This window comes from Tripterygium wilfordii, chromosome 20 (genome assembly GCF_013401445.1).
Source record: "Tripterygium wilfordii isolate XIE 37 chromosome 20, ASM1340144v1, whole genome shotgun sequence".
NCBI classification, from domain to species: domain Eukaryota; kingdom Viridiplantae; phylum Streptophyta; class Magnoliopsida; order Celastrales; family Celastraceae; genus Tripterygium; species Tripterygium wilfordii.
This window is the reverse complement of record NC_052251.1, coordinates 8,843,944-8,858,927: the sequence shown is the minus strand read 5'-3', so window position 1 is coordinate 8,858,927 and position 14,984 is coordinate 8,843,944. Positions and strand designations below refer to the sequence as shown.

At 36.1% G+C, this 14,984-nt stretch overlaps 3 protein-coding genes across 5 annotated transcripts; 2 read left to right on the top strand and 1 right to left on the bottom strand.

Annotated features, from left to right (window-relative positions):
* The first annotated feature begins 2,111 nt into the window (after window positions 1-2,111).
* On the top strand, window positions 2,112-4,316 carry LOC119987264 (HVA22-like protein a). Its single transcript, XM_038832131.1, has 5 exons — window positions 2,112-2,301; window positions 2,566-2,592; window positions 2,728-2,850; window positions 3,594-3,837; window positions 4,018-4,316. Exons 1-5 carry the CDS (start codon window positions 2,240-2,242, stop codon window positions 4,039-4,041), a joined length of 480 nt encoding a protein of 159 aa, XP_038688059.1. The 5' UTR covers window positions 2,112-2,239; the 3' UTR covers window positions 4,042-4,316.
* Window positions 4,317-5,357: 1,041 nt separating this feature from the next.
* LOC119986631 (microtubule-associated protein RP/EB family member 1A-like) lies at window positions 5,358-10,127 on the bottom strand. 3 transcript variants are annotated; one of them, XM_038831272.1, is made up of 9 exons: window positions 10,016-10,127; window positions 9,739-9,876; window positions 8,422-8,490; window positions 8,210-8,296; window positions 7,316-7,422; window positions 7,067-7,209; window positions 6,931-7,004; window positions 6,540-6,653; window positions 5,358-5,732 (listed from the first exon to the last, which is right to left on the bottom strand). In XM_038831272.1, the coding sequence occupies exons 2-9, from the start codon at window positions 9,844-9,846 to the stop codon at window positions 5,607-5,609; spliced, it is 828 nt and encodes a 275-aa protein (XP_038687200.1). In that variant the 5' UTR covers window positions 9,847-9,876; window positions 10,016-10,127; the 3' UTR covers window positions 5,358-5,606. The 3 variants fall into 3 exon arrangements, with proteins under 3 accessions (XP_038687200.1, XP_038687199.1, XP_038687201.1); XM_038831271.1 differs by lacking the exon at window positions 10,016-10,127 and having other exon boundaries at window positions 9,739-10,000; XM_038831273.1 differs by lacking the exon at window positions 10,016-10,127 and having other exon boundaries at window positions 6,931-6,992; window positions 9,739-9,846.
* Window positions 10,128-11,514: 1,387 nt separating this feature from the next.
* LOC119987226 (pectinesterase 3) lies at window positions 11,515-12,448 on the top strand. The gene has a single exon (XM_038832081.1). The coding sequence runs from the start codon at window positions 11,584-11,586 to the stop codon at window positions 12,298-12,300; it is 717 nt and encodes a 238-aa protein (XP_038688009.1). The 5' UTR covers window positions 11,515-11,583; the 3' UTR covers window positions 12,301-12,448.
* The last annotated feature ends 2,536 nt before the right edge of the window (window positions 12,449-14,984 follow it).

The window sequence follows — 14,984 nt, the reverse complement described above, 5'->3', positions numbered from 1 at the left end:
CCCTACTCGGTTATCCAATGACCCAGGCTGTTCTAGGACATCGGTAGCGCTAAATGTCCTAAGATTTTTTGTCTCAACCCATCCCAATCCTAGGTGGCATTCCACATAGGATTCCACCTCTGCAATTTGTCTCTATATAAACACCCACTCTCTCCTTTTCTTCTCTTTCCCTCTTTCTCTCTCCTTTTTTCCCTCCCACTCATGAGAAAACCACCACCACCACTATAGCATCATCGACTGTCCACCAATCAGAGCGTCGACCCATCGAACGGAAGTGCTCGACCACCACCGTCATTTTCCGACCCACCACATCACCCATTGCTGCTCGTTTCGTCGAAAAAAAGCACCCAAATGAGGATGTCATCACGACACAAATTGCGTTAATCCAGCCACCTCCATATTTGGACTCCAATCGTTGAGATGCACCTTACCCATCCATTTTTTAGCAAGATAGCTACCGAATTCCGACGACTGGAGCAAATTACGTTGTTTTTAAAATAATGTAATTTGTCGATCCAGGCATTCAACCACCTTTAGCAACAATGTAATTTTTTGCTCCTTTTTTTGCATATTTGGAAGTTACATTGTATTGAAACCATTTGAATGGATGTGCTTATGAAACAATGTATCTACCTTGTTGTTCTTGACTAGTTTTTGGATTTTTTTTCCTACAACTTATGTTTGTCTATTTTGAAAATTACATTGTTTTGAAAACAATGTAATTGCATGTATGTTTGGCAAAAAATAATGGAATGCATGTCTCTTTGTAAAAAAAAAATGTAATTGCATTCTTTTTCAACAAAAAAATGTAATACCATTCCTTTTCACGTAATTCGCAAATATGAATGATTTACTTGTCTATTTGTGATTAAGGAGAGATGATGCAATCATGAAAGTTGAGGAGAAAAGAAAAGTGAGAGATAAAAGAGAGACTGTTTAATTTTCAAATTTTAAACAAAAAAAAGTGAAAAAGAGAATAGAGAAATTTGATTTCAAAAAATTAGTCATGTCAACATCTATTACATGTCATCATGACTATGTAGCAATGTCTCCTATATTTAGGAAAACTTCGATTAAAAAAGTTGGGACATTTAGCATTTTTGCTAGGACATTGCTCCCGAACATCCATATATTAAACGAGTTTGAAGCTCGACTCTAACTCGGCTCATTTATATACTAATCGAGCTCCAGCTGAGTCCTTTTAGAGCTGCTCACCAGCGGCTAGGTGATATAAGATCGGGTCCTAGGCTTTGGGTTTACAATATTCATCTCTCCTTAAATGGTGGGACCGCTTGCTTTGAAAGTAAAATTGATGAGGACTATTTACACTCCTTACTTAACTAAACACACCCCATTCTAAATAAACCCCAGCAAAAAACATAACATTTATGAGTACACCCCAATTTGTGTTTTTTCACAAAAATACCATCTGCACCCCTTAAACCCTAATTCCCAATCCCTTTCCTACACCTGCATACTTCTTCTCCCTTATACTCCTGCATACTTCTTCTCCAAATTTCCCTTCGAATCTAAGCTCAATCAAAAAGCACCCATTCAATCTCTACACCACCACCACTACCCGAAAACAGATCAAAATGAGAGAGTGCATTTCAATCCACATCGGTCAGGCTGAAATCCAAGTCGACAACGCTTGTTAGGAGCTTTACTGCCTTGAACATGGAATCCAGGTGAGTACCTCCTGCTGCACAGAAACTCCCTATTCATCCCTTTCAATGTGGAAGGGGAGAAGGAAAAAGAAGAGAAGATATGGTAGGATCATCGATTGAACTGGGATTCTTGAAGGATGAGTGGATGGGATCATTGTCTTCATGTAAGGGAAGAAGGAGAAGGAAGAAGATGAAGGAGAGAAGGAGAAGAGAAAGAATTTGGGGCATAATGGTAGGATCAGTTGGGGATATTATTAAATTGATTTGTTTTAAATTTTTGGGGTGTACATAATTAATTCTGGGATGCAACTAGTCCATCATTAAAATTAGCATGTGGGTGAGAGACCACGTGGATCCGCGGAGCACTGAATAAGAATTACCATTCCAACTTTTGTTTCCTTTGGCTTTTTTATGTTTTCTGCTTCAGAAGTACACTCGTCTACTCGTAGATCACGCAGAAAAACCATACAAAATCAAAACCCTAATTTGTGTTCAAGATCGACCCAGTTTGGGAACTGCAAGTGGTAGGAGACTGAGAAAGCACATTGTGTAGAGACCGATTCGGATCAGCGATGGGATCTGGTAGTGGAAGCTTCCTCAAGGTTCTCTTGAAAAACTTCGATGTTCTTGCCATGTAAGTTTCTCTGCCTTCCCTGCAAAACTAGTGGAATCACTCGGCGAAAGATTAGATTTTTTTTTAAGTCAAAATGGAGTTCTGCTCTGCTTCAATTTTTTCAAATTTCGCCAATTTTAACCCAAGTGGACTGGAATCTAACTTTTGTGGTTTCTTAAACAATGGATTATAGAGATTTGTGGAACTCAAGGCTCGAAAGTAATTTACTCGGTTTAGTTTGAGCGATTAGAAAGAAATTAATATTGGTCTCTGTGTGACTTGCAGGCCTGTGGTCAGTCTTCTTTTTCCTCTGTAAGTGGGTTATGATAATTTAATTTCTTTCTTTTGTTTAACTGTTCGGGTTCTCTTTTGGGCATTTATCGATTGGTTGGTGTGTCAATGATTTTTATGTAATGGTTTGTTTTTGTGGTTCTGATCTTTTGGCAGGTATGCATCAATCAGGGCAATTGAGTCCAAATCTCCTGTGGATGATCAGCAGTGGCTTACTTATTGGGTTCTCTATTCAATGATTACACTCTTTGAACTCACCTTTGCTAAACTTATTGAATGGTAAGATTGTTGTTCCTTTATACTACTTCCTTCTTTTCTTGCCATTTATTTTTTCTTAATTTTCACTTGATTTATGACATCCTCTTTTGAAATATGCATCGTGACATGCTTGAATTGCTGTTAAGAAACATTAGAATAAATATTCACTGTACATTAGAATAAATATTCACTGTCTTTTCGCTTAATTGTTGAAATTCTTGCCGTCTAGCCTTTCATTACCGTAATTACGGGTACTCTCAAGTGTAATTATTCTTAAATAATGAGTCAAAATTTTATGGTTTTGATTAATTGGTGAAGTTCATCATACTGCTTTTGCTTCCTATAAAAGGCGCTTTCTCAATCCAGCTGTTAGTGTTTTGGATGATGTAAGTGCCTATCCACAAGATGTAATTGTGAAATGAACGAATGGATTTGTACAAATGTCAATTGCTGATGATCATCTCTTATTTCACCAGGACATGGATGCCCTCACTTCACTTCTCTCATGTTGCAATTTTCTATGAGATATTATATGCCTTTAATTTGCTCCTTTACTTGGCATTTCGATAATTTGATCAGGAGTTAGTGAGTTACATGTTAATACAGCTGCGGAGTTAGCAAGTTGTTAATGCAACTTGTTCATAAAAAATGTTTGGTTGCTGCTCTGATTAACAAATGTCTTATATTCTATTCTGCTTTTGAGTTGCTTATGGTAAGTCCATTAATTGCTGAGCTTTTTAAAAAATTTCAAACCTTCTTGGCAGGATTCCAATTTGGCCATATGCAAAACTGATATTGACTTGCTGGTTGGTGATCCCGTACTTCAGCGGTGCTGCATATGTTTATGAGCATTATGTAAGACCCCTTTTCATCAACCGCCAGACTGTAAACATATGGTATGTTCCAAGGAAGAAGGATGTATTCAGCAAACCAGATGACATCTTAACTGCTGCTGAAAAATACATTGAAGAGAATGGCCCAGAAGCTTTTGAAAAACTCATTAACAGGGTAAGTCGCCAGATTAGGTTGAATTTTTGGGAAAAATGCTGATGCATCTATCTGATTTTGTGCTCTTGGCCCAGTTGTGCCCATAATATAAATGTTGATTGTATATTACTCGTCGTATCATATTTATAAATGTGACTCGTGCTTTTAGGACAGGAGTAACATTTGTTTATTGTTCTGCAGGCTGATAAAAATTCCAGATATTGAACTAATCTAGACGATGTTCGACTACGCCAGCTCTGGATATGGAAAGAGTTTGTTTGTTGTTGTTAGTGTTAACTAGTAGTGTTGAGGTTATTCTGGAAGTGGAATTATTTGTTTTTGTTGTGAAGATGAAGCAATACAAAACTATTTAAATTTTATAATCTGTAATTATCTTATGGTATACGTATACGACCTATGATGTTGTGTGACCCGTGGTGTTAAGTGTTGGGCTATTAGGAGAATATGTCCAAAAAAAATACATGTACTGTAAATGTGAATGTTTCGTTGAATGTGTGTGACGAAGATAGCGTTGTGGCAGAGAATTTGTATAGAGATTCTCTAGTAGGAAGTGAAATGGAAGACTTGAAAGAAGTCATGAAGTTGTAAGGAATGATGTAGGTTCAATAAGAATTGATGAAACTATGATTCTAGATGAAATGAATGGTAGAAACGAATATACGTAGTAGATTTTCGTGGATTTTGTAGATTCTCTCAGGCTCGGATTTTTTCAAAGGAGGTGCAATTTATAAGTGTAACAAACATAACTCATAAACACAAGTCCATGTTACAGAAAACCATGGACGATAAAAAAATAAAAAAAAAAACCCTAGGAAACAAACAAGAATGTATAAAAAGGTTAATTTTGTGGGCTTCCTTAGTCTGTTGTGCATTTATATGTATGTGGGAGAGTCGATTACTTAACAATGCAATCTCCATGGCAAGCGACTAGCCTTCCAACCAACCAACATATCATCCAAACAAATCACGCATTGCTTCATCGAATCAGCTTCCACAACCTCCAACCTCTCAATAGACAACTTAAGAGGCCGGTACAAACCTCAAATCATCATCATCAACAACTGCCAAAGATAAAACCACGCTCATTCGCGGAACTTGATGACCACAACAAAGTTCATCACCACTCATGCTACACGCACAGCTCAAAATCTCATCTACAATGCCCAGTTCAGCGGGAACACCAAACTCAATTAGATGTTCCAGGACTCTGGACCGCGACGTTTTATCAGACAACAATGCCTCGCGCTACACATACCATGAACAGCTGAATTGCTCAGTTTCAATTTCATCTTAGTAAGATTTCAATGTTGATGCAAATGTGAAACATATCAAAAGTATTGCACTCATCTTCTTCCTCGATTTCGTCTGCTTGCCATACACCGCAGTATGATTCGTAGTCCATGCTGGAGGACAAGACGATGAACAATACAAACTTACAAAAGAGAAGAAATTACAGAAGATCATGGTGGTTAGATATAGTAAAATATGGATTAGACTTCATATGCAACAACATGAGAAGAAACCAACTAATCTCCTAGAAGGAACAATTCTTTATCATTATTGAGTAATTCAATAGTTCTGCTTCACAAGATTATATCGACTGCATGGTTAAAAAAGAAAAGAAAGTGCCAATTTTTCCACCAGTTGTCATTCAGTGTCTCGAGCATCGTGAAATTTCTCTAGCATCTCATGCTCAAGGGAGATCAAAGGCACTCTTGAGTGTCCTATAACGTGCACCTTATAGGCAGGTTTCCTGCATGCATGAGAACTTAGCGTCCATCTTCTGCTTCAACCACATCAGCATTCAGATTTTGAGACAAATATTCCTGAGCTTCTAAAAGTGCAGATTCCTTTGCATCAGCAGCATATAATATCTTCTTTATTGCCACAGCCACCTGCGCAGAACGTAAACAAATGCAAATCTTTATAAAAACACCTAAACTAACATCATGTTTATGTTGTTATTCATTTTTTTCCATGTTTGAGGGGGCTCGGACGTAAAGAAAACATATTTCTAACTTTATACTTTGAACCTTCATGCCGGAAATGGAAACAACATAATTTAAAGAAAGTGCACAGTTCAATAAAGTTGGATTATCAGAAGCATAACGGACAATAGATTGTAAGATGATATAAGTGAGCAGTTACTGTTGTCAGGACATGAACCAAATTTACACAGAGAGAGCCAAAACAGACTTAGTTTCGCTAAAAAGGCAAATAAGATGGCAGTGCGACCAATTCTGAACTGAAGCATAGAAAATAGGGCGGCAACTTTGTCCTGGAGCTATATTATTTACTTTCAGAATGCAAATCATTATGCTACTGGGCCATTTAACTGGCATAGTTTAATTTCTTCACACCAAATTTCTTTTGACGGCCAATATAGGCCAAGTTTTTGATGCGGAAATTGTAACTACATTCAAAATGAAGACTTGACAAGAACTTAGCATCTCAATTGGCTGATGGAGGAGAATCAGCAAAGATGCTAAGTTCTACAGATAATAAGACATTAAATTTATCCCAGAAAGAGGGGGGGAAAACTATTAATTACTTATCTCCAAAGTCCTAGTTTCAGTGGCATCGATCAATTTCCTATATGTAACAAAACTATATCTACAGTCTTAAACAGAAAGCAGAAATTTCACGACCAAAATGTTGCCAAATAGTGATGTTTTTAAAGAAAAAAATCATGTAACTCTTACCGGGAGATCCTCCAATTCAGGAGTCTGACAAAGTATTTCTATATCCCGTAATTTTGCGAAATAGAAATCTCTTTCTTTTTCTAAAAGATCCACAGAGAGCTTGAGATCTGTAACCTGTACCACCAGTGCACATAAAAAAGTTTTAATGATTCAAAATATTTTAAAAACACTACATGCAACAAACTGAGCAATATATTTTCTCATTATTGAAACAATTCAATTTAGGACAGAAAACTGTTTCTCTTTCCTCAGTTTTGTAGATGGGCTATGCAGTATATCTACACAATACACTGTCATGATATATATAGGTTATATATCATAACACTAAGGCCTCTTGAAAGAGCAAAAGGCATTAAATTCAAATCATGAAAGGAGAAGCACTGTCAAATACCTCCTTGGACAAAACCTGAATCTCCCCAGAAGAATTACCCACGCCACCTCCACCAGTCCTTGCTTGTTTGGGCCCTGTAGCACTCAACATCAAACATTGTAGAAAAAGAACACAGAACCAGAGTGTGCAAGCTTACCATAAGTTTTACTAAGGCCAACAATCTCTCCAGATCCAGAATTATGCATATTGTTTGATTGCAGCGATTTTGTGATCTTTTGGGAACCCTTAGAACTTCGATCCTTTCCACCCTTAATTCTTCTTTCAACAGGATTGTAATTTCTACAAGAAACAGAAAACATGTATCCAATCACAAGAAAAAATACTACCTTAACCATAATGAAATTACTAAAACAGAAGAGGGATCATTTGAAAGACAATTCCATACTCATTCATTATGCCACCATTTACAGAATCACAGTAGCGTTTCAGCCATTGTAAGAACTCTAAGTTGTCCAAGGGGCGGCCTTTCACAAGCTTGTTGACTTCAATATGCTGCCATAATCCAGAAAAAGTTAAGGGTGAAGTCCATGAAAACATAATCCATTTTTCGCATTATAAAGTAAGCTCACCCTCACTGTCCTAATACATAGTTAGCTTCTAAGGCATAAACATTTAGCACCATAGTTCATCTCAAGGCTGCTTTTGATCATATCCTACAAGTCTACAACAGAATGCTGAAACAAGCAGTCATTAACATACCACTGCATTGCTAAGCCAAAGCATCCAAGTGATTTAGCTTCCTTTCCTAAGTATTAACCGGTATAAAATTTCAGCCAATTAGCAGATAGATACTGAATTCATTGGCACTGAACTATTAAAAGATACTGCTTATATTCACTTTTATGACTCCATAGTATTACTCACAAGATATACGAACAAAAGAATTTCCCTGATACCCTGGCACAATGAATTTTCCCCTTAAGTAGAGTTTTCTATCTTTCAGGTTTGTTGACTATCCGTAAGCAACTGCAACTTAAGGAGTATTCTCATATCTGATGGCACTAATAAAAAAAAATCATCAAAGAAACTTCCTTACACCAAAAAACGGATGGAGTTCTGGTCGTTTTATTTGGTGGAAAATGAAACATTTGCCTTCAATTTAAGAGATGAATAGAGTCCCAAAACATGAAATATTTCACAGGAAATCTTATTCTCATTTAAGAGATAAAAAGAACATTGTTTCCATTCAACTTTTTTTTTAAGAAAAGAAAAGGAAAAGAAAAGAGCAAAAATAGTATGCAATGCTTAGCCTTTAAGAGTAAGATGAAAATGGAATTACCTTTTCAATTTTCAATTTGTTGAATACATCCTGCAGAACCTTGTAATTTTGAATCATATCATATTCTGTTTTTGCATCAAAATTCACCTGTAATGTAGAAAACCAAAGTCCATAAAGCTTACAGCAAGCAGACCAACAAAATTCATAAAGAAAAGAAGAGAGAAAAAAAAAAGAGCGAAGCTAAATAGTAAATTTATGAAAACCATCCTTACCTTCTGCATTGGAACAACTCCTGGATAAGTCATGTCCATCATTTGACACTGCACAGCACCAGAGGCGGCCTGAAACAAGTAGTTTGAAACATTTTGATATTCCAACAGCAAAAAAGAAAGGACAATAGAGCAGTGACTCTATCAAATTCAAAAAGAAAAAGGTCAAGCCAGTTAACTATAATAATTTACAGACTAGATAATATCTGTAGTTGGGCCAACAAGAAATAAACATAAGTTATGACCTACAAATTCAAGCACTGCAGCCAAAAGTCAACATGCATATCTGAAATCCGTGGATATGATAACAGATAACTAGGAAAATATCAACATATTTGATATCTCTCATGAATATGTTCATCATGCAATTCATATTTCCAGGCATTAGCAAGGTAAGAAAAGGTTTCAACTTCAGAACTTTCTCCTAAATGCTAAAATTCATTCCTATCCACGCAAAAAACGATTGCTATATAAATTATTTGCAGATCCATGAATTAGAAATGCAGTTTGCAATATCAGCAATAAATTATTCAATCAATCAACAAAATTACAGCTTCACTTTACCATAAAAATGTCTACGGTCAAAGAGATACCCTCCAATAATTCAATTTTACTTGACGAATACGATACCCTCCAACAATTCAATTTTACTTGACAAATACATCTGTTTCATGTTTATTTTATGGTATAGGCAATATAATTAACTAAATTATACAATCAACCAACAAGTGGCGACCAATTACAACGGTGAATATGCAACTAAGAAAATTAACAAACAAGATCACAAAGAGGAAATACTATTACTATTCGGGTGAATCGAGAAAATGTGTGAAACCGCTTCAGATGAAAAGAAAAACCAATTGCAGAAGCAAAGCATTACCCTCAACAAACAGTTTAGGCCAACAAGTGGCGACCAATTACAACGGTGAATATGCAACTAACAAAATTAACAAACAAGAACACCCACCAAGAGGAAATACTATTACTATTATTCAAGTGAATCGAGAAAATGTGCGAAACCGCTTCAGATGAAAAGAAAAACCAATTGCAGAAGCAAAACATTACCCTCAACAAACAGTTTAGGCCAAAAAAATAAAGAAAATAAAATAGCGTCCAAAAAGAAACGATTTTTAGGGGAAACAACAAAATTTAAAGCAATTTATATCATTCCCCTCGTCCCTCAATTCCACACAAACGTAAGACGACCTACAACAAAAGTAAGACAGCAATCTATACCCATCAACATTCAGCCAAAAAAAAAATCAAAAACCCACAATTTTAAAGTGAGAAAAAAAATCCAATCAAGAACAAGAAGAGCACCTCTTCAACACGGGAGAGATTAAGCTGGAGCCTATTGTTGATCCAAGTCAAAATCTCATTCCTACCAACGAAGTAGGCACTGTCCATCATTCCTATATTGGTCGCCATCTCTCGCTTTTCAATCGAACACTCCTAATTCTTGAAGATTCTCAATGTAAAAGGGGATGAATATGAATTTGAAAGTGGGAATTTAAAGAGCGCAATAATAGGGATTTTTTTTCAAAAAAATATATTAAACCAGAAACGGAAATAAGAAATGAAGGGGTGAGAGCGATACCTGAAAAAAGAAACAAAAGGAAACCTCTTGGATTGGGTGGCTGGCACCGGCCCTCACTGTACGGAATTATTTTTTTTCCAACTTTTATTTTCTATATTCCATTTTTTTATTTATTTTTGGTAATTTTATATTAGAGATGTGATATACAAGCCAAGGCCGTTTCTTTATTTATTTTTGTTTATTTTTCTTCCCTCTTCTTCTTGGAATATACACCCAATTTACTATATTTATTTATAACAACAAAGTTATTGGTGTAGAGAAATCTACAGAATGTGTTGCTAAAATGCAAATACAATACATTGAGTTTGTCATTCTAGAAACACTTAACGAACCACATAGAGAGGACTTTTAGTTGATGTCGTTTCTAAATTTATTCAAGAGTTCAAGGTGGTCGCGTATTTTGGATGCACGTGTGGTGATCAAGAAGTTAAGAAGTTTTCTTATACAATTCTTCAAAATTTTAAGTTGATTTTTTTCCAACAATGGAAGAATGATACGGAGTGAATATTTTCTCTTAATTATTTTATTTTTGGTATTTTAAAAAGTCTATTGTTTGTTAAATAATTAGTATTTTTCAGGAGTAAAGTATCTCTTTTTTATTACTCAAATATCTTTTTCTATTAGGAGTAATTTAATTTATTTTCTTTTCAAGATTTTTTCCAAACTAAGAGTGATTTAGGATTTGGTTTAAAGTTTATTATTTAATGTTATAATTCTCAATGAGGGAAAATAATTTTTTATTTGAAATAATATTAAAGAGACGAACCATCCATATTTTTTCAACTATTGGTATTCATTGAACAACAAGGTGTTGAAGCCTTGATTTGGTATTCGCGAGTCAAATAAACAGGTATGAGTAGAACATTCATTTCATCATGCTCCCCTATATCAATATACCGAGGGTGGCCAATACAATCATTAAACCTAACCATAGGCCTTGTTTTGTAGAACTTTTTTTTAAGTCAAAGACTAGTTTATAAGCTGCAAAAAATACGTTAGTTTAAGAGTGTTCAAAAATACGATAGCTTATAAACTGTGAAAATACAATGTATTGCCACTCTGATGAAGATATTTATACCTTCTGACAAGTTGGGTTGAATTCTGGAAAGATTCAACGAAATCCACAAGCCAACAACAATATGATATTGTCCGTTCTAGGCCGAAATCCTCATGGATTTATTCCTCAACGCCTAACTTCTTGTTTATGCCCAAAAAATCAATCATATTATGTTAGGTTGTGAAAACTTCTTATCTACCAAGGCACTCCTTACTCTCTTAATCAATGTCGGATCTCATCAATCTTTTTTTAACTTTTTTCACTTCATGGATCATTTTGAATACTTGGACAATAAAATTCTGGTGGCAAAATCACCATTTCATTTCCGGAGGAATATATATATTTTTAAATATTACTTTATAAGTTTATATCCTGGTTTAAATTAAAACCACGTTCATTATTAAAATGAGAAAAATTGGAATAGATTAATATGAAAGAAATATATGGGTAATTGGTCTCATCGAATTCCTCATAAGAACGCACAACCCACCATTTTCAAACCAAAACCACCATGGAATCAATCAATCTGTTCAAAGGAGGCTATGGCAGAGTCACAGACCTTGAAGAACAACCCACCCGCCCGAAACCCATCCGAAGAAGACCCATCGTCACCGCAATTGCCGTCTCCGCCGTTCTACTCTTCACCTTGGTCCTCGCTTTCATGCTTGCGGCCCTGATACGGGAGTCCAATTCCGAAACTGGTGAATCCGAGTCAATCCACAACTCAACCGAGTCGATCCAAATAGTCTGCGGCGTGACTCAACACCCCAACTCCTGCTTCTCCAGCATAAGCTCTCTAAACGGGCACGCCAAACCCGACCCGGAATCCATACTCAAGCTTTCTCTCCAAGTTTCCTCGAACGAGCTCGGGAAACTCTCATCCGTCTTGAAATCCCTCAACGATCTGCACTCCGGAGGCGCTCTGCGTGACTGTGCGAGTCAGATCGATGACGCGCTGAGTCGACTCAACGACTCCATGTCGGCGATGCAGGTGAACCCGGGGGAGAAGGGGTTGACGGAGGAGAAGATTAAGGATATACAGACGTGGATCAGCGCCGGAATAACGGATCAAGAGACGTGCGTCGATGGGTTGGAGGAGATGGGATCGACGGTTCTTGATCAGGTCAAAGCTAAGATGCAAAAGTCAACGGAGTTGCTAAGCAACAGCCTGGCTATCGTGGCCAACATCCAAACACTCCTTCAAAAGTTTGATCTTCAATTGCATTGACTTTTGAGTTTTGTTATATTATATGAAAACTAGCATTTATGCTTGTTCGTAATTATGGTGTTCATAACATCTGTTATTACATTTTTATGTACGTAATTATATTGTTATAAGTATTACCGATTTTTATACACTGTTTCTTTTGTTATTATATGAAAACTAGCACTGTTTCTTTTGTTATTATATGAAAACTAGCATTTTTTTTTTGAATGCAAGTACAAATACAATATACAACACACCACCAGATCAAGCCTATGAAAGTACATGTGTTAAAGGGCAAACTATCAAGCCCACGCAGAGGCAGACTAAGCTCACACACCTCCTTATAAATATGGTGAGATTAGAACCCATGACCTCAGTCAGGGATATGCAAAGTCATTACCACTCAACCAACGGCTCATTTGCATGAAAACTAGCATTTATGCTTGTTTGTAATTATAGTTTTCATAACATCTGTTATTATATTTTTATGTACGTAATTATATTGATATAAGTATTATAGATTTTTATACACTGTTTCAAAACAATGTAATTAAGAACGTCTAGATTTCTATATAAAAAAAAGAACTCCCATGTTAAACCTATAAAACTTAATTGAATCTGAATATATAATTTTTTTTTGAAATCTAACATTTATTTTAAGAGACAAAACATTTTGAAGTTTTGTTTAAGAAAAAAAAAGTAAAAAGTTGTGATATCATCTTGCTTAGTAAACATGCTATATAGATTATTGATCTTTATGAATAATTCATTATGTATACGTAACGCTCTCTACCTAATTATGATAGGAACATAATTAGAGAAGGGAAGCAACACTGAGAAATAGAAACTATATAAGGGGAAACTATGTAGTGATATTTACATAGGAAACTAATATCATATTTACGCAGTAAAATGCTTCTGAGAGTTGCTGCATATATAAATTATAACGCCTTTCTGCTACCAAAATGCAAATTCAAGTTGGGGAGATTTCAACAAAAGTAGATATCTCACTGGAAGATATGCAACATATATCACAAAATGGCATAAAGCCATTGCTGTTATAAGTAAACCTCGAAAGCCTGGTCTGCTTGGAATGGGTACGAAAATGAGATTCCAGTGTGGAAGAAGAGATGAGCACTGCTTCTGCGCTGAGAGAAACAACTTGCGTGCGAAATGAGCATCTGATGGGAACGAAAATGGGTACGAGATGAGCACCTGATGGGAACGAAAATGGGAAGGAGAGATCTATAAGGTCTAGCCTCATATGGACCAAAATGTATTGTACTAATCTATGGATCCTAAAAATCAAAATCAGTAAAATTTTAAGTAGAAATGTGGAGGCAACAATCTATCTTACACTGCATAAACTCTTGCAGTGAGAGAAGCTGGTTTTGTCGCTTGACAATTTAATGTGTGCAGCTGTGTTAATTTACTGACTGGCGGTGCTTATGCCAACCATCTCGGCCAGCTGCATTGTTTCCTCTACTTTCCCTATCAAAAAATTAAAAATTATCCCCACTTTCCGGTTATTCGTACCCCAAAAGGGGGGGGGGGGGGAAAGAATATTAGTCCACTAATTCGAAGCATAATTTTTAAGGAACCAGATACCCCTATTGCCACAACAGGAAGATGTGTGGGAGTCTATGGTATAGAAGGAACAAAAACAAGGAAATAACTTAATGGCACTTGCCGATTGATCAAGAACAAGTAGAAATGACCTGCTGCTTAAGGGGCTCGTTTAGTTTGCGGATTTGGAGATGGAAATGGAAAGATGTCAAACGAGCCATAAAAATAAGTGAGGATTCCAAAGATTCCTCTCGTTTTGGGAGGAAAGAAGAATTCCTCATTTGGGAGTAATTTTCCTTCGAATTCTAGATTCCAAAGATTCCACCAACCAAACATAGGAATCATTAAAAAAAGGAAAACATTTATTCCTGAAAAGTTAGATTTCGCAAAACAAACCAACCTGACATTGTCATAAAAGCAAATGAAGAGTGGGGAGGACCTAATCACTCTATTTAGCTAAAGTGGGAATGCTATCCTAACTAAACTACACATGACATCTGACATGCCAAATCAATAGCAACATATCAATGCAGGATGATTTAGTGTAACTATGTTTTCAAAGACACCCCAGCAAACCAGATTCAAAATTCAAATGGCTAGAAATTTCAGCCACCAATTAATCTTTAGGTGCCCTCCATATCAAAATCAAAATCAAAATGTATTACGCACCATATTAGGCATGGTTGGTGCCTTGGTACACATTTTGTATCATCTAAACATGGCATACTAACCATATTATGTCCATACAGGGTTAGGTTTTATATTTTGAGGCTTACGGTGCCCTAAACCTCAAAAGTGCTATATGCCTCATCCAAAACCCTGAGCACTAAACCTGAACAGCCAAGAATCTTAAGGTCCTACATACTCAATAAAATTCGGTAAAACCTATAGTAAAGGAAGCTAAAATTCAGTAACAAATTGTAACACTTACAGTAAACAGCAAAGGAAACCACATAGAATGTAACTCAGAAAGTTTAAAATTCTAGTTTAAAGATGAACTGTGTATGCAGTCCGCAGGGACATGGCTCATACGCAAACTGTGTGCAACTGGAAAGGAAACATCTGAAGTTTGCAGCCTTTGGAAAAGCAGTTGTTTAGTGGTTTTACCTCTTAAGATGGCAGATAGGTAATCGCACTAA